This window comes from Delphinapterus leucas, chromosome 2 (genome assembly GCF_059928025.1).
Source record: "Delphinapterus leucas isolate spDelLeu-1000000601 "Yukka" chromosome 2, BTC_Dleu_Yukka2, whole genome shotgun sequence".
NCBI lineage: Eukaryota > Metazoa > Chordata > Mammalia > Artiodactyla > Monodontidae > Delphinapterus > Delphinapterus leucas.
In genome coordinates, this window is record NC_143130.1 from 178,424,800 (window position 1) to 178,444,177 (window position 19,378).

General features: G+C 52.4%; 1 protein-coding gene across 9 annotated transcripts in view; it reads left to right on the plus strand.

Moving 5' to 3' along the window:
- Positions 1 to 17,167, plus strand: part of WDR20 (WD repeat domain 20) — a 63,746-nt gene extending 46,579 nt beyond the window's left edge. For 4 of the 9 annotated variants that reach the window (XM_022576047.3, XM_022576049.3, XM_022576048.3 and 1 more), the window contains one exon: positions 5,990 to 7,910. In XM_022576047.3, coding sequence (XP_022431755.1) covers positions 5,990 to 7,267 — 1,278 coding nt within the window. In that variant the 3' untranslated portion in view covers positions 7,268 to 7,910. Of the gene's footprint in view, positions 1 to 5,989; positions 7,911 to 9,762; positions 9,844 to 17,098 lie in introns of those variants that run through there. The other 5 variants (XM_022576055.3, XM_022576058.3, XM_022576057.3 and 2 more) reach the window with 3 other exon arrangements.
- Positions 17,168 to 19,378: the final 2,211 nt, after the last annotated feature.

Sequence of the window (19,378 nt, forward strand, 5' to 3'; positions counted from 1 at the left end):
ATTGATGTTAGAAATGAGGCAGTGTCTTCTGCATTCAGAAGGGGGAATGTGGGAGCCGTGGTGATTACCAGGGAGAGAAGTGGGTGTGGGAGCCCGCTTCCTGGGTAGGTGGCTTGACGTACAGACCTGGCATAGTAATACCCAGATTTTGGTTTTGGTTTTTATGGAAGTGATTTTAAAAGTAGGCCTTTGAGTGTTATGGAATTTCCCTCTTTAATGGAAAGCTCAGTGGTCCTGCCAGATGACCTGAGCGCCTGTCTTTCCCTGAGACCTGCCCCGCTCTCCTCTCCTTGCCCTTCCTGCCAGGGCGGCCTCACCTCAGCCTCGGAGCAAGGGGCTTTCTTCTCCTGGACCCCCGCCCAGCTCCCTCACTGCCTCCCCTCCTGGCCTGTAGCACAGAGCCGCCCCCAGAGACCCTGTGACGGGATGGAGGGAATCGTGATGCAGGGAGCAGAGCCCCTGGCCTGTCAGACATTCACTCAGTGTCAGTTCCTTCCTCTCCTCATGGGACTTCTGGCTGGTTTTCTCGGCTTTCCTTCTGCTTTCCTGACTCTTGTCCTGCTCCCTATAAGTAATCTTTTCCCAAAGTTGCACACTCTCCTCCTCTTCCTTGTACACCTTCTGCCTTGGAGAGCTCAGGATGTCACAGATCTGGCTCTTACTGTTCACAGCCCATTTCCTCGTCTTCCACAGTCGTTTTCATCGGCTGCCTACTCGATGAGGACACTTGAACTTCTCCCCAGCATAGTCACCCCTCCTCTCTTTTCTGTCACCCCCCTTCCCAGTCACTCAAGCTCAAAACCTAGGAGTCTGTTCACACCCCTCCTTCACCCCCACCCCACCTCCTACTCCATCCAGCCTAGCCCACTGTTAAACAGTCCATCCTGCCACACCACCGCTGGTCAAGTTTAAGACCTTTTTGTCCACGGACAATTGTCATAGCTTCCTAACTGGTCTCTCTTCACCCGCACCATTCTGTACCTGCTGACGGGAGACTTCACTTCATTCTGTTGCTTCCCTTTTCAGAAATCTTCAGTGCCCCTACTGTCTGCAGCAGTACAGCCAGCAGAAATATATTGTGAGCCACAAATTCAATTTAAAATGTCTAATAGCCACATTACATCAATTTAAAAATAGGTGAAGTTAAGATACTTTATCTTGGGACTTCCCTGGTGGCGCAGTGGTTAAGAATCCGCCTGCCAGTGCAGGGGACATGGGTTCAATCCCTCGTCCAGGAAGATCCCACATGCCGCAGAGTAACTAAGCCCGAGCGCCACAACTACTGAGCCCTCATGCCACAACTCCTGAAGCCCGTGCGCCGCAACTACTGAGCCTATGCGCTGTAACTGCTGAAGCCCGCGTGCCTAGAGCTGATGCTCCACAGCAAGAGAAGCCACCACAATGAGAAGCCCACGCACCGCAACAAAGAGTAGCCCCCGCTCGGCGCAACTAGACAGAGCCCGCGCGCAGCAACGAGGACCCAACGCAGACCAAAAAAAAAAATGTATTACTTTATCTAATACATCCAAACATTATTTCAACATATAATCAATATAAAATTATGAATGAGATACTTTCCATAATTTTTCAGGTCTTCAGGATCTAGTGTGTAATTTACACTCACAGCATGTCTCACTTTGGACCAGTCACTTTCAAGTGCTTGGGACTGTGGGATTGGTCAGCACAGGGATCCAAGGTCACAGCCCAGACCCCTTAGCCTGGTACTGCATGTCCTTGAGTCCCAGCTCACGATTCCAGACCTAATTTCCTGCCCCTGCTCAGGGGCTCCAGCCAAAACGGTTACCGTGCACATCCGCAGACCCGACTGCACTGTGCTGAGCCTTGATCTGGCCGCCCGCCCCCAGCACAGGCCCGGCCCCACCTGTACTCGGGAGCTCCTCAGGGGGCCTGGGCTTTCGCCAAGGGTGTTTTTTCAACATACTCAAACACATCATCCAGATCACGGCCCCACTGACACTGGAGAGGTCAAGCCCGGCGGGGAAATCCTGTTAGTTAGCTCTGAGAACTGACCAAGATGCCTTACTTTTTTTATTAGACATTTTCTGGAACAAAAAATATACCCTTATGGTGCAGAAAGTGGTTTGCATTCTTTATATTTATTGAATAAGATGTTCTAGGTATTTGTTTTTTAATTTCTGTTCTCTAACTGTTTTGCTAAACCCAAACCAAGTGATAGCCCAGGGCAGTTTACTTCAGTGACTCCGAGCTAGCCCTGAAGTTGTGCCTCCCACTGCCCCAGGGGCGCCCTGGTTTATTGACGTTTGTCGGTGGCACAGAATGCGCCTTTGGGGCTGACGGGCCTGTGCTGGGTGTCATCTTACCCGCTCCATCCCCCTTGCACCAGTGCCTTCCGTGTCTCTAGGATGAAGAGCGCTTGGTTTGCTCCCCCATCAGCACCCCCACCATTGTCCCCTCTGTGAGGATGCTCTGACCTGCTTCCTCCCAGCCCGCTTCTTCTGCTGCCCCTTTACCTCTTTGCTCAGCGCGCCCTCATCCCAGAGATAGAGGCCTTTCTAGGCCTTCCTCCTTGAGACTGGAATCACTCTAATCCTCCTGCCCTTTGTCTTCTTCCCTGGTTGGGGTTTGCTCACAGTACAGCACTCCTTACCGTCACATCCTGTCAGTTCCATCCCACTTGAACATCAGTTCCCCTCAGGAAGGGATGTCTGTCTGTTGGTGCTGTCAGTGCCTGGCGTGTAGTGTACATTCAGTAAAGGATGGAAGGAGGAATGAACGAAACATGAGTGAGTGGTGAGCGGGAGGGACCACAGGCGAGTTTGCGGACCTCTCTGATCCTGTTTCTTGGTGGGTAACACGGCAATAGCACCTACCTTCCTATGGGGAAATGAGCACACATACTTACACTGCTGGTGGGAATATAAATTGTTACATCCTGTATGGGAGGTAATTTGGCGATATCTATAAAAAATTATAAATGTATGTACCTCCTGAGCCAGCTATTCCAATGGGAATTTATCCTGCAGTTATACATGTGAAAATTGCCATATGCGCAGGTTATTCTTTGCTATACAATGTCCTTCAGTGGGGGACTTCTCAAATAAACCACAGTATATCCATATAATTGAGTACTCTGCAGCTGTAGAAAAGAATGAGGAAGCTGTCTTCATACCAGTACAGAGAGACGCACGTGTGTGACTGCATGAGAAAGCAGAGGCGCAGACAGTGAAAAAAAGGAGTGTGGATAAACTTGTATCTGTGTTTGTCTTGTCCACGCAGGAAGACACTTGCAGAGATAAACAAGAAGCTAATGACAGTAATTCTGGGGGCAAGGGATCTGGGATGGAGGAAAGGGGTGTGAGTGAGGCTTTCTACTGGATACTTTTATTAATATATATGAATTATGACTGTATTACCTATTAAAAAACTAAAAGCTTACGTTGCGGGGTTATTTTGAGGATGAAACAGCATGTGTGCAGAGCCACTGCTCAGTGCTTGGCCACAGAGTAGATCCTCAGGTTGGAAGTTAGCACGGCTGTCCTGATATGCCTGCCACGTACCCCAAGATGAAGCAGACGTTTTCCCTGCACTTGAGCACACAATCTGGTAGGGAAAACTGATGGTGTAGAACAACTGAGAAAGCCTTCCCACGCTAGAGTTGGATATGTGGTCCGTTAATGGTTTTGGTTTGCAGTTGCTTAAGCTGCTGTACCTGCTTCCCAAGTGCTGAGGTGTGACGTGTCTACGTGGGGGCCCCAGCAGGGGCACAGAAGGTGGGCTCAGGTTTTTGTCCGTAAGTTACATCCACGTGTCTACTTACAGCAGGCTCAATGCACCTTTTGAACGTGGAGTAAAGTCTTTAAATGTGTCTCGTCACCCCAGTAACATGTATTTTAATAATGGTGCTATGATTATTTATCTCCATTCCTCACAGTTGCAGGGAAATACCGTTTTTACTTGACAGTATTCCAGTTTTGAGTTCTAATGGAATTATTTTTGTTTTGCCTTTTTAAGCCAAAAATAAAATTTTTCTCCTAACCATAGTGCTAGTTTTTATGTCCATCCTTAAAATTTTCCACACATGATAGAGTAACGGTGGAGAGCTGTTGGGAAAATTGAGATTAGATTTGGTTGTGGTGAAATGTGAGGTGCAGGGGTTGAAAGCCACACACCGTGCCAGGGCACGGCCAGCAGCCTGGCTTCTCAGCCTGAGGTTGCTTCTGTAGCCGCCCAGTGAGGCCACCAATGGGGGTGAACCGGCACCACCCTTGGACACTAGGCCAGCAGACCAGTCCCGGTTAAGGGATCAGGAGTGCTGGGGCAGCCTGAGCCCGGTGGGTACAGCAAGGTCTGCTGGGTGGGGGTAGGCTCCCCCAAGACCAAAGCCCTGACCTGGCCTCGTAAGGTGCCTCTGACCTCTGTGGAAGAAATGGTGACGGTCTCGTGGAAACCCTGACAGAGCAGCGCTGGGCTTCCAGGTTGTTGGCGTTAGCATAGGTCAGCTGCCATATACAGGAAGGTCACCGGGCAGGAGAGGAAAGAGGCAGGGGGTGACAGTGCGGCTGTGACACTGCAGAGCGACAGCAGTGACCCCTGCTGCTCAGTAACCCTTGCCGGGCCCGCTAGCCCCGGGCCCTCTAGCCCCGGGCCCTCATGCCGGGCAGGGTCAGGCCTCTCCACTCCTCCCTGGCTGGGACCATTGTTGGCCACCTCCCTTCCAGGGCCTAATTTTCTGCAGCAGTTTGCATGGTTCATTAGTCTCTTTGAAGAAACCAAGTGTTTTCATTTTCTGTGACTTTCTGTAAAGATGCAGCACACACAGCAGACACACAGCGCAAGGCCGACAAGGCAGGAGGCCCTGTGTCCCGGTGGGCTTCCCGTCCCTGTGGCCCGTGGCCCTCTGAGGCTCGAGTCGGGGAACCCCAAGCACGTGAGGGAAGTGGGAGCGTGTAGCTCACCGAAGCCCGCCGGGCTCCCGAGGCACCCGGTTGCCAGGCTGGCAGTGGAGAGCGTCTGGCAGCAGGACCTGCTGAGAACTCAGGGGTCTTGGGAACTCCCAGATGGTTTCTGGTGCTGTGATTTGGGGACCAGGCAGCCTCATGGAAGCCGCTGTGCCAGTGAGCCCCACGAAAGGTCTGCAAGCAGGGAAGCGTACTCGGGGGGTGGTCGTCCCTTTGGGAGGTTTCTCCTTTTGCCTTTCGTTCTTTTAAAGGCAAGACTCCCGACCTGTGCCTGTTAAAGAAACAGGTGGTCAGTGGGTCAAAAATAAACGCGGAGTAGAGTGGCAGTGATTAGGCGCATACTCCTGAGTGTTAATCGTCTGTTTATTTTTTTGAACACCACCTTGTTCCAAAGAAGATGGAGGAATGGCTTCTAAAGATGCACACATGACAGCGACCCTGAGTGAGGAAGTTGCAGTGCATCAGGGCCGAGGCAGAGCCCAGGGAGGTGTGCGTTGCTGTCCTGGGTGCTGCTGGCTGCACGTGGACTAACCACCCCCACCCCCGCCCCAGCAGCCGGAAGAGGCAGGGGTAGTCAGCACGGGGCACGCGGGGCTGATGCAGTGCAGAGAGCCCCTGGGGGCCCAGGGCTCCCGGCCGTGGGGACTGCGAGACTTTCCCGGGGACCTCGTAGTGAGGACCCTGTGTAGGTGCAGGAGTCACGGGCCCGGCCGCTCCTGGCGTGAGACGTGCGAAGTGCCCGGGGCTGTCCCTCTCCCCGGTGTGTCCCGGCGCCTCTTATAGTATCTGTCGGGCACATACTAGGCTCTCAACAGTGTTTGCTGAATGACTGACTCGGTGAAACCCAGTGGCCTGACACCCAGGTGCAGTTCTAGAAGGTAATTCCACAAGGGGCCAAAATGCCTTCGCTGGCCTGACCGCGGGATAGGATGTGGAGTGCCTGGATGGACGCGTCCCTTCTCACTGAGAAGCAGACAAGTTTTCTTGCTGGAAAAGTAGACCTTTAAAACTTCTCCATTGTGATAACTTGTTCTCCTTTGTCTTCACAGAGACTAATAGACAAGTCACGAGTAACCTGTGTCAAATGGGTTCCTGGTTCGGAAAGCCTTTTCCTAGTAGCCCATTCAAGTGGGAACATGTACTTGTATAATGTGGAGCACGCTTGTGGCACCACAGCTCCCCACTACCAGCTTCTGAAGCAGGGAGAGAGCTTTGCCGTGCACACTTGCAAGAGCAAATCCACGAGGAACCCTCTCCTCAAGTGGACGGTGGGCGAGGGGGCCCTCAACGAGTTTGCTTTCTCCCCAGATGGCAAGTTCTTGGCGTGCGTGAGCCAGGACGGCTTCCTGCGGGTGTTCAGCTTTGACTCAGTGGAGCTGCACGGCACCATGAAAAGCTACTTTGGAGGCTTGCTGTGCGTGTGCTGGAGCCCGGACGGCAAGTACGTCGTGACGGGCGGAGAGGACGACCTTGTGACCGTCTGGTCCTTTGGAGACTGCCGCGTGATCGCGCGGGGCCACGGGCACAAATCCTGGGTCAGCGTGGTGGCGTTTGACCCCTACACCACTAGCGTGGAAGAGAGCGACCCTATGGAGTTAAGTGGCAGCGACGAGGACTTCCAGGACCTTCTTCACTTTGGGAGAGACCGAGCAAACAGTACCCAGTCCCGGCTGTCCAAGCGGAACTCGACCGAGAGCCGCCCCGTCAGTGTCACGTATCGGTTCGGCTCCGTGGGCCAGGACACGCAGCTCTGCTTATGGGACCTCACGGAAGACATCCTTTTCCCCCACCAGCCCCTCTCCAGAGCAAGGACGCACACGAACGTCATGAACGCCACGAGTCCTCCTGCCGGAAGCACTGGCAACAGCGTCGTGACCCCCGGCAACTCGGCGCCCCCTCCCCTGCCGCGGTCCAACAGCCTCCCGCATTCCGCCGTCTCCAGCACCGGCAGCAAGGGCAGCATCGCGGACGGGGCCATCGCTTCCGGGGTCAGCAAATTCGCGACGCTCTCACTACATGACCGGAAGGACAGGCACCATGAGAAGGATCACAAACGAAACCATAGCATGGGACACATCTCTAGCAAGAGCAGCGACAAACTGAACCTAGTTACTAAAACCAAAACGGACCCAGCTAAAACTTTGGGGACGCCCCTGTGTCCTCGGATGGAAGACGTTCCCTTGTTAGAGCCGCTCATCTGTAAAAAGATAGCACATGAAAGACTGACTGTATTAATTTTTCTTGAAGACTGTATAGTCACTGCTTGTCAGGAGGGATTTATTTGCACATGGGGAAGGCCTGGTAAAGTGGTAAGTTTTAATCCTTAATGCTGCACCAGATCTAGAACTTGAATAGGTAGTGATTTTTTTCTTGCGGGAGGGGCGGGGTGTACAATGAATGTGAATGACACTTCTTATTCTTAATGTAAATCTAAATGCATCAGAGCCATAATTTTGGATACTGCATGCCATGTAATTCTGAATCATTTGATAATTCACCTTAGAACGTTTAAAAAATATAATCAAACTAATGGCCAGCCAAGTCAGTCACCCTCCTGGGAGTATATAGAGTCCCAAGGTTAGCGCTCCTGTATTAGACTATTTCGATTTTAGGAAAATCATGACAGTGTGGGGAAACAATGACTTTAAAATGCTAAAATTAAAATTTCTGCTTTAACTGGAATATTTTTGCTTAACTACTCAATTAGAATATTGTACACCTGATCAGAGTGTGTGTTCAATACGAACGGCCATTAATTGTCATTTATAGTCCAACTTTTTATCTTAATCATCAAATGTTTAGGAATCTATGAAATTTAACTTTAGGAACAAAGTGTTCAGCAGGGTTGATTGATATTATTTTTACATCGTTCTGGCAATCCACAGAAAGAGAAGAGCCTTAATTTTTAAAACCCATTTTAGTCATTTTATGACAATTAAAATTGTTTAATAAACATCTTTTTTCAAAGAAGCAGTTTGTAGCACTTTGATTGAGACTCTGTGCACTAAATAAAATACCCATGTTTCTCAGAGCCTGGACAGTTACCGCGAACTGCGGGCTGAGGGCGCCAGCAGTGTTGTCAGAAGTGCCTCTTGCCACACAAGCCAAGATCTTTTATGGTGGATGTGATTTGCTTACGTTTTTTCCAACAAGGGGAAGGAGCTTTTCTTTTCTTTTCCTTTTTTTTATTTTTTATTTTTTGGTGTGGGTTTTTGGTTTTTGGTCAAAAAGGCACATGACCGTAGGCCCTAGGCAGACTCCTCAGCCTTGTTTGTGAAGACTGATAGGCCCCCAAGGTTCAGAGAACTTGAAATTTTTCCCTCGTTTGGGTTTTGTGTTCCCACCAGAGGGGAAGGGCAGGTGCAGGTTGCTCCTCTTCTCCTTGGAGGGCAGTCGTGGTCCCGGATCTTCCGGATCATTCTCGGGATGCCCTCGGCCTCTGTCTCAGGGACCCCATCCCCTACCCCAGCGCCTGCCCCTGGGGGCCTGTGGCTGCTGGGGGCAGGGCTGGCTCTCCCTCTGCCCAGATGGCTGCGACTCTTAATTCCTTCAGATCCTTATCAGCTGTCAGACGAGTTGCTTTGCAAATTCTAGTTTTCACAGTGGATGAGAGGGCTCTTTGACCCATATGTTTCGTGTCAAGATGATAATGATCTCATTTGTTAGCTCACTTAGGTTTGTTTTTCTGTTGTGCACGCCTTTGTAATTAAATATAGAGATACTGATAATTTATACCGGTTTGAGTAGTGAACGCGATTCAGCAAAGTGCCGACCTGGAGGCTTCAGTTTGTCGGGGTGCGAGACTCTGGTTGATGGAGCAGCTCCGTGCTCTTAAAGCCGCCCTCCCGGGAAGGCCAGGCCAGCTCCCCGCACCACACGCGTCCGGGCCGAGCCGTTCACTCTGTGTCCCCCGTGCTCATTAGTGTGGTGGTTTCTGCGACCTGTGACAGCGGGGGTGTGACCTGTGACAGTTCTTCCACGTGAGAACCTCGGGCCGGTTCATGCATCACGGTCCATGGGGATGTTAATGTCCTGTCTGCCTTTAAGATATGGTCCTTTGTTCCTAAATGTTAACTGATCTGAGGTAGCAAAGACAGCCATGCTTGTGGACTGTTTCAGCTTTGGAGGCTAGGAAATTGGGCTGTCAGGTGGAGAGCAGGAACCAGCACTCCATGTGCAATTTTGTGTACCTGCATAGTTTTAGAAATTCAGTTTCAAATGCTTCTGAGGCATTGAGTATGCAGTTTCAAAATTCAGGACTTTGTAATTGGCCCAAGTGGCTGAATCCCAGGTAAGTGGCCTTTACGGGGGAGTGTGTCGCGCACAACCTTCCAATTCTGAGCGCTGTGCTCCTTCAGTGCGGGCAGGAAAGCCACGGGTGGGGCCCGTGTAGCTGATGCTTGTGCGACGGGGGCCCTTTCTGGTTCCTTCTGTCCTTCAGCGTCCGCTGGGGCAGCTTACCCAGGGCGCGGTCTGTGGGTGGGAGCGGGGGTGGGAGAGGCAAGAGGAGGGTGTTACTGGCCCCTTAAAAAACAAGCCCCGCAGCGCGCTCGTAGAAGCCGGGCTCCATCTCCTCCACGCCGCCCCCACATTAAACCACCGTGGTCCCTGCACAGTTTGGGGTTTGGGGCTTGGTCACAGTCTCGGTCTTCCAGCTGCTGCTGGTGAGTGTATCCTTGATGTCTGGCTGGGGCCCTGGCTGAGTGTCAAGTGCCGGGGAAGGGCTGCTTGGCCTGGCCCGGCCCGGCCCGGCCCGGACACGGCAGGGCGACGCTGCTTCCGCCCACTCTGCCCCTCTGATGCCTCCGCCCTTCTGTGACAGCCAGCAGCACCCTTTTCCTGCAGTCAGGAGGGCAGAGCGCGAGGTGCTCTCCAAGACCAGGACTAAAGTCGCCGGCAGCTTGAGGAGAGGGGGCACAGGGGAGGGAGGGAGGGGACGGACGGGCGGGCCCCTCCCCTCCACCCTCGGGTTTGTTTCGGGGCCGCCAGGGCTCCTGCAGACCGGGGTCAGGAGGGGGGTTGCTTCGAGGGGTTCCAGGGCGCCAGTCGCAGGAATATAAGGCACCGTGGCCACTAAGGGAAATCTGGGGAGTGTTTTTTTGTAGTTTTCTCCCCACATTTTGAGCTTCCTCATTGAAACTTTTCAGTTTTTCAGCTTAAACGTTATCCTGAGCAAGAGTATCTTTTCTAACCTAACCTCTGGAATAAAACAGCTTGTGGCCAGAAGAGGTTATTTCTACTCGCTCAGCACGATTTTTCCACCATGCACTGAGACGCATCGATGAAAAGCAGAGAAATAAAGTGCTCAGGGTAGCACGTGAGCCGAGCTGCTCCCCCCCCCCCCACAAGAGGTGGCTCTGCCCGCCTGCGGCGACAGGACCCCTCGGAGGGCACTAGCCAGGCTGTGGGGTCTTCTCTGCCTGCCCTGCCCTGGCTCGCCCCTTAAAGCTTCTGGGAATTCCAGAGCTGGGCTTGTGTTGTGACCTGGGCGATGCAGGCTTCTGAACCCACTGGCTGCCCCAGCCCCAGCCCTTCTCTGTTTCTCCTCCGCTGGGAGAGCTGGGGTGGGAAGCCTTTGGAAAACCTGGCCTCTTATTTTATTTTTATTTTTATTTTTGGCCTTCTTTTAAAGGCAAATGTGGAAGAGGGAGTAGGCAGACTCTTTAAAAATAACCAGTAGCTTTGGGTTCTAAATTGATTTAAATAGTGGTAAAGAATCTTAATTTTGTTTTTTGTGCTGACTGGACCTTCTCACATTTTTGAAGGGTTCTCCTGTGAGCCGTTGGCTTGGGACTAAGGATAAATGCCTTAATGGAAGAAAAAGAGAGGAGTGGAAATACAGGGATAAGCTATGACAGTGATTATTGCCTCAGACATCCAGAAACGATGAGGGACAAAAGGCCCTGAAGCTTTCTCAGTTTTTACAGGCGTGTAACACGCGTGCCCCCAGTATTCTGTTCCACCGCTGGCCCCACAGCCAAGTGCAGGCTGGCAGGTGGCCCAGCAGCCGTTTCCCCCCGATTCCTCCACTTCCTGTGGTACATCCTGAATTTTTAAGAAATTGTCAAGTATTGAACTTGTGCTGAAGTTGGTGAAGCAGCTTTATCGATGTCCGCACCCGTGTACAAGGTTCTCGTTACCTCCTGCTTGGGAGGGAGAGCTTTGATTTCCTGGTTGAGGAAGCTCAAAGTGTGAGGGGAGAGCCAAAGGGCCGGGGAGCACCGCGGAAGGAATCCTTTGAAAACCCATAGGCCACGTTCGTGGACCTGTCTGTCCGAGGAGGAACTAGAAGCAGAGGTCGACCGTGGTTTCCCAGGAAAAACACACAGCGCGCCGCATCCCGTTCTCTGCGGGAGGGCTTGGCCCAGGGTGACCGGCCGCGGCCCCTGCACGGAGGGGAACGAGGGGCAGCGGTTGGCCTCCTGTGCGGGTCGTCCCGCTGTGCCGGGCGTGTCCACTCCTGGGGCTTCCTTCCTCTGCATTCACGCGTAGGCCTGATAAGTGACCCGGAGGAGAGGTCCGCCTCGGGCACCACGGCAGGGAACAATGGGCAAAGGCTCCCTCCTTGTCCAGAGCACACCTGTCACGCTGGGCTGCTTGGGACTGTCACCTGTTCAGGTAGTCCGGGGGCTCAGCCCCACCACCCCAGTGCTGGCCAGTGAGAGGGGCGGTCTGGGAGGGTGGAGTCCAGGGCTCCTCTTGCAAGGCACTTGTATCCACCTGTTCCCTTTGAAACTCAGAGCCAAGTTCAAACCTGTGTGTAAAAGCCCCTCCAGGAGAGGGAAGCTGTTCCACTGGTACTTTTTATTCATTGCTGCATCTGTTACGTGGACTTTGTGTCATGGTCACATCGCTGTTGCTCGAGTTAAATATGTAAAAGAAAACTTTTCTGCATTTTTGATTTCTGTATACCTAAGTTTATTAAAGGTTACTGTGTTAGGTGACACTGTATAAAATTGTATGAATATTTACCCTTAATGAAAATCAAAACTCATATGTATTTCCTTTTTTACATTCTCATCTAATTTCTTGAAAACTTGAATAAATTTCATAAAGAGCCTTCCTAACATGAAATGTTGGTAAATTAAGTTCTTAACTGTTGCAATAATTAATGAAGCTTTAATACCAGTATTGTTACTTTATAATTTTAAGAAAATCGTGTTTCTGTTTCACTGCCTTGGTTTTTAGCTGTTCCCTTGTCACTGTCACAGCTAGAGACTTACTACATACTTGATATTCTGAAGAACTTTGGGGTTGTCCTCTGTATAATGACGTTAAATAAACGCGTGAATGAACTGTAAATGTAGATAAATTTTCAGTAGTCACTTTCACATCAGAGCTTTAAAAAAATCTCAGTGAACCAAAAAAGAAAGCTTCTAAATGCTGTAAAATCAAGGGCCTTGTTAATGTTTATAGAACAAAGAGCCCCAGGAATTGCTACCTCTTATTACTGATGCTGAGTTTTTCCGAATTAGAAGCTTTCTAAGTGAGATGTTTGTTCTGAGCACGGGAGGTATTCACTGTTTTTTGTGACCTTTCTCTGAGCCAAGTCCCATGTGGGGAAGGACCGTGGGTTGGCTTTGCGGCCGAGCTGGTGCCGGTTCTGTGTGGAGCGCGTGCTGAGTTCCCAGGCGGTGGGCAGGCGACGCTGTAGCAGCTCTTCTCCTGGGGAGGGTTTGTCATTTTCTGTTTGCCGGAGGCGTTGTCATCGCCGTGGAGGTGGTCCTGCCTCGCGCCCGGGCCCCGAGGCTCCGGTGCAGGACGAGCCCCGTGAGCAGGGCAGTGGGAGCCGGTCCTCCCGGGGCGGGAAGCAGGAGCGATGTGCACTGTCCTGCTCTGGACCGCCCCTCGCTCTCGGCAGCGCCGGCGCCTCCGGCCCCGAAAGAACCTTCATGGCAAGAGTTCCAGGCCTCGGCCCGCACGCTCAGCCCGGGGCTCGTGGGGGCAGCGGTGAGCAGCCCGGGACAGAGGCCTTGTCAGGCCCTGGGGCTCCCACTCAGCCGCTGCGTCCCTGCTGTTTCGTGAGACGCCTGGGCCCAGAGCTCGGGGCTGGCAAAGCCTCTGGAAGCCCCTCCTGGCCGCCTGTCCTTCTCGGTGGACTCCAGAATCTTCCTGGCTGCGCTGTCCTCCTGAGCCGCCCGTGCTGCAGGGTGTGTGGGCTCTTGCCTTTGACTCGAAGCTGCCAGAGCAGAAGAGACGGTCCGATACTCCGCCCTCAGAGGGATCTACTTGGACTTTACTACCACAGAAGCTGCACGTTTTCTCCTTAGCGCTCGAGGGGATTTTAAGCCCTGAATGCTATAGGTTGACAGGAAGTCTAAAAAGACGCACACATGCACAGCATTTTGATCTTTTAAAGATAACTAGTTTGTACACCTTGAAAACATAAGTCCATTCTCCCACGTGTGGCTGCCTTTTGAAACAGTCGATTCTGGACCAACAGATCTCTTGAAAGGGACAGAACATCTAGGGGTGCTCAGCCCCGCCCCTCTAGTGTCGGTAGCCTCTAAACCAGCCTTCACGTGGATGCCCCATGACGGGACTCAAGCTAGAAGACACTGGAGGTCCCGGCCTGCAGAGAGGATGTCAGAGCCACAGCGGGTCACCCGGCGGGAGGGTCTGCAGGCCGTGGGCGAGGCTCTTCCCCAGCACGGTTCTGGTTCTCGCAGGAGCCCTTGACTGGTTGTGCCCTAAGAAAACACCACGATCGTTTTCCCTGGGCGACTTTTCCCAGGTTGAGTGGCCTCTTTGGGGAAATGTGTCACCGCCAGTGTGGCCAGTCACCGGGCAGGTCAGGGCCGGCCAAGGGGCAGCTGCCCAGTGGAGCCAAGGTCCCAGGCCACGGTGAACAGTGGGTCTGGGGCAGGGAGGGGTCCAGATGCTCAGAGAATGGCTCAGAGTATGCGCCGGTGGAGTGGGCCCCTCCCAGCCCGCACCCACTTCCTAAACTTGGCTCACTGAGTCCGGGCCTCACGCGCCTTGATGAAATGGGAGGTCCTCTGTCCAGCTCTTCTATGGTTCTTTTATGCAGCGGCCTGGGCAGTGTGAGTGGCGGGATTCTTGTGGATGAAATAAGGAGAATGTATCCATAGCTAGAAGCGGCCCTGAGGAAGTTAGCCGGGTGACGGTTCTCATCGTTTGTGTACTGTCTCTAAAAGGGCCTCACTTCGCAAATATTTACCTCTTAGTCTCCGAGTGAAGTGAGATAATTCGGGGGAGCTCCTGGCAGGTTGCCTTGAACCGGAGCCTCCAGGGTTAAGTGCTCTGTGGCAGGTGCAGGGCCACCCCTCCAGGTGAGGCTGACCTGGCTGAGGGCCGCAGCAGCGCTGAGCTCCTCCTGTAGCACTTCTCTGCTGGTCTCGAGAGGCTGCCAGTCTGCTGCAAGACCTGTCCCGGGGCCAGTGTGCACGTCACTTTCGTCTGGGGTGAAGAGGGTGATTCTGGGAGTCGACTGACCAGGCTTTGAACAGCGCCAGATGCCCATCCCACGACCACTCTCTCGAGGGTCTGCGGTCTCACACGTTTCCAGACGAGTCCATGGTAGCTGGGGTCGGATGGGGAGGCCTGCCGTGGGCCCAGCGGGACTTCAGGACGAGGCCGTTCTCTGACGAAGGCCTCTGAGACCCTCACGGTCTTTTCTTGCTGTCAGGGTCTCTGATCTCGGCAGCACCCACGAACAAAGACATGTTCCTTTGTTGTAAATTGTTTTTTAGCCGAAATATTACTTTTTCTATATATACATTCTTATGAAACAAGGTTTAATTCTGTTAGTATTATAAATTATAACCAAACCCAAACTAAGAGCTGGGGTATTTTATCAATTTTCACATGAAATCTCTAGCAGGAATAAAATGGCAACTCTGGTGAGAACAGAACAACCTATTAAATATTAGATCCAAGAGCTGCCACTATTTCTGTGATAGGCTTCCTTCCTGGAGGGGTAATGGGACATTAAGCAGGTTCTTGGCTGGAGAAACCTTTTGCTTGAGTGATATATGTAAAGCCCTCGTTTGCCAGCTGCCCGGCGTCAGGTGGAGAGACCAGCAGCTACCATGCTGCCCGGACAGCTGGAAGCCAGCAGGGTCGCTGAGGCCAGGCGCTTGATCCTCCCCGAGAGTCATCAGGGAGGATGCAGTCAGAGGGCAGGCCGCCCTCACGGGCGGCCACAGCGGGGCAGACGGCGGCGGGTCCTCCTCGCTGAAAAACCGGCCCCAAACTGTGCCCTTAGGTTAACGTGTCCAGCCAGGCTTCCCCCTAAGAGTGTTCTGGAGTCTTCGATGGAGGCCTGCAAGTGTGTCTTCCATCTTTCTTATCATCACCCAGCAACTTCGAAACTAAAGCACAGGCTTCCAGAAATAAGGTTACTCTTCACATTTTCTTTTGAATAGTGGTGTTTCCCCCGATGCCTCCACAGTGTGTCTGTCCTGCAGAACAATTCCATCTCTGGGAAGAGGACAGGGGTCAGGCCTGGCCCCCCGACAGGCTCCTGGCCTGCGTGCCGGGCACCGAGCAGATCCTGAGGCCTTGCTCTGCTCACCCCGGGGAGCTTAGTCCCGGGCCGCCGTCTCCTTGCTTGTGGCTGACCCGCGAAGGTCAGAGTCCCCTTGCTTCAGACACCTTAGACCGGATGAGGTCATCTGTGATGTTACAGGCTTCTTCCCTCCAGACTGTCCGCGATGGACAGGGATTCGGGCCTGGCGGCCTCACTGCAGCTCAGTTCAGACTCGGGGGGAGCGTTTCTCATCACTTGGCCAAAGGTTCCCTTCATCACCGAGGCGGTAAACCAGCCATCCTCCCCTCTGTGGACTGGGCCGGGATGGGCACAGTGTCCAAAAGAGCTCCTCCTTCCCGTTGGGCCAGCCAGAGCTTTACCTCTTCTGTCAGGCTCCATCCACGCCGTCTTGAGGGGTTTGAGTGAGAAGCTGCCCGTCGCCATGGAGATCAGACAGGGCTGTGTGCCTTTCCGGCAGTAACTCCAAGGTCAAGGAAAAGCACTCCTGTAGATTCTGAGCGGGGGCGAGTTGCTAAGTTCCATTCGTCCCTGCTTCCTGATCTTGCCTAGATGAACAGATTTCGGGTTTAAGGTGAGAAACGAGATAAAGTGACTTGGAGCAGGACCGCGTGCTTCCCGGCTTCCCTCCAACAAGGCGTGGGCGAAGCTGAGGGTCAGTTTCAGATCATCACCCTTCATCTGTGCCAGCCCAAGGCCAGGTGTGAAAACGCAGCCATGTTTGCTTAAAGGCGTGTCCTGTGTGCAGCATTTTGGGGGACAGCTTAAGGATGTTTGTGTTCACAGAACTGAAAATTTGTAGCTTCAGTGTTGCAATACTGTAACCTTAAAATTATTCTTAATAAATGAATGCCAAGCTGTGCTGGACTACGTGCATCCCAGCAGATGCAGGGAGATGTAAGTGCTCTTTGCTGTACAAGAGGTAAAAACGCTTTCAGGGTTACCTAAGCGCACGCCTGTATTGCAAGAGATCCGTGACAGCCTCCTGCCTCTCCGTAGGAACCAGCCCAAAGGGACAGACACCACCCCTTACTTACCGCAGCCAAGCGGCAGCCTTTTTGTCCTGAGCCTCCCCACCCACATGACTGGATCCTGCTTTCTCTACCTGCTGGGCCCGGTGGGCTGGCGCTAATGCCAGAGGGGCACCACCATCACACCACCCATCAGAGAGAGCAAAGAAAACGCCTCTTCAAAAATGCCACTAGACTCTGTCCTTGGCGGCCACCCCGGCCCTTGGGGGACTGGGCGTGCAGCTGTCTGGCCTCACTGGGCGAGCTGGCCTCGGAGCCGGGGGGACCCCTCTGTGGCCCAGAGCTGCAGCCCTTGGGGAGGGCAGTGAACAGCCCCCCGGGAGGTGCCCCTGGCCTTTGGGCAGTGATTGCTCCAAGGAACCCTGGCCCTGAGAGACCACTCTCTCCCCCAGGCCAGCCCTGCCCAAAGCGTGACACCCGAGGTGCGGGGGCGGGGCAGGCTCAGGATTCCGATGTTAGGAATTAAGTAGATGGACACGGAGGGGCTGTTAAAACCCTGGCTTCCAAACCAACAGAAAGCTAATTGTGCTCCTGTGAAACTGCTGGAAAGGATGAGTGACTGACTTTCTTCGCGGCCCCGTGTTTTGCTGGATTAATGTAAACGGCTTTGTTTGCAGGGTTTAATGTCAGCCCCAAACCAGGCCAGTTCTCCAGGTGGGACTATAGTGTAGTGAGCCCGCTCCCGCTCGGAGGTTCTCACCCCGGACCGGGTCTTGAGGGAGCGACGACGGAGCCCAGGGCCGCACGTGAGCCACGTGGGCGTCAGGCCCCGGGCCGCAGGCAGGCCGCAGGCAGGCATCGCCCGCGTGGAGAGCAGCGCGGAAGAGGAACGCGGGGCTCGGCGCCGCTCACCCAAAGAAGCTGTTTCCATTTTTAAATCGTTCTCTTGGGGCTGCAGTAAAAAATAAGAAATGAGATTTTCTTGCTTTTTACTCTAAAACTCAATGTAATAAAAATGTTATATATATTTATGTAATATATACATATATACATAGTGTGAAATAAAATGTTTCTTGGACAAGAAATCCCCTTAAATCCAACTGTTAAAAATAGTACTTCACTCTGTTTTTGCTGATTTTCTTTTTAACACCTTAGGTGTCAGAAGACAACCTGGAATGCACTCATCAAGAAAGTTGTTACTTTCTGGCTTAAATATGCAATTCAGGAAGACGGATGCTGCGTGCATGGGTTTTTAAAAATTGTTTGCACTTGAAATAGTTTAATGCTGTTAAAAAATAACTTTGAGGGCTTCCCTGGTGGCTCAGTGGTTGAGAGTCCGCCTGCTGATGCAGGGGACACGGGTTCGTGCCCCGGTCCGGGAGGATCCCACATGCCGCGGAGCGGCTGGGCCCGTAAGCCATGGCCGGCTGAGCCTGCGCGTCTGGAGCCTGTGCTCTGCAACGGGAGAGGCCACAGCAGTGAGAGGCCCGAGTACCGCAAAAAAAAAAAAAAAAAAAAAAAAAATAACTTTGAGTATGGTTGTAGTGGGCCTCCAAGGTGTGGCATGAAGATGCCCTTTTTAATCTGTTAACATTTAACACTCTTGTTCCAATGCAATCGGCTCTGTATTATATGTATAAATAATGTCATTCTGCAATTGGGGAAATGGTCGCTTCAGTAGTACTTTTCATCTTCCAAGAGTGATATTTCTAATTCACAAAAAAATATTAAAACTTTCTTGAATAATTAATATTAAAACTTGCTTGAATATACCATTTGTTTATCTTCTGTTAAATTGGCTCAACTTTTACTGTATTGTTTTTGTTGAATTAAATGTTTACACCATGTCCCTTGCAGCCCTGATGTGAGGCAGGCTCTTCAAGACCGTGGCTCATCCGGAGAGCCCTGCGGTTCTCTGGCCCCTTCTTGCTGTCTCCCCATCTTCGGCCTTTGTGGGCAGCTGCCCATGCGTGCGGACTGCGGTCTCAGGGAGCAGTTTTCTCCTTACAGCTTCAAGTCCACGAGTCCACCTTCTGTTGTTGGAAGATCACACACGGCTCTGTACGGTGAGTGTGAAAGTGCTTTGTTAGGGATGCAGAGAAAAAAAAGCCTGATGACAATTACATGGGATTTTTATCTGGCTGAAGCCAGCTGGTGAGCATCTTGGTCATGCCCACGCCTACTTGTAGGCGCTACAGGGGACTAGAATCATGACAGTGTAGCTGCCAAGTACAGGAACTTTTCTCAATTGAAAAAAATCATACACAGTTGAACCCTTTGAAGGCCTTTTTATGTGGTCAGACTCTAAACCACGAAGTGCCTAAAACACATTTCTCTAAGTGATCCCAATAAACTGGGGGCGCGTCTAAGTGATTTTAGGCTAGAAAAGACGTGTCCACGCGCCATTTCCATCATTTCTGTGAACGTAGCAACAGGATGTTACTGTTGCAGAAAAATTCTCATCAGCCTGGGTCTTGGCTTCCTTCTCAGAGGAGAGGAGGGTCAGGGAGCCAGTTCTTCACCAGCCGCCGGGCCAGGAGGGCTGCGCCACGGGGAGCCTCCGTCACAGGGCAGGGGAGCCTTCGCAAAAGGTGGAAACCACCACACACCAGGACACCCTCTCGCTGTAAGTGAAAGAAGCAGGATTTATATGTTGGACACATTCAGAATGCCCTTCCTATGAAAACATCAGCACGTTTTAGATAGTTTGGTATTTGTCATCCTAGTCAAAGCACTGGTCTCTAAGTGCTGTCCATCACACTGAAGGCCTACGAGGAAGCCACGCGTATTTCTGGAGATCAGAAAAGGCCGCCTTGGAACTCGAGTCCAGAATCCTGAGCCTTGCGGTTCTTCTGGGTCGACTCCTTTTCCTGTGAACTTCCTGCTTGTTTGTAGGAAGTGACGGGTGGGTACCTGGTGGCCCCAGGACAACAGCAGCGTGAAAAGTCCGAGGACCC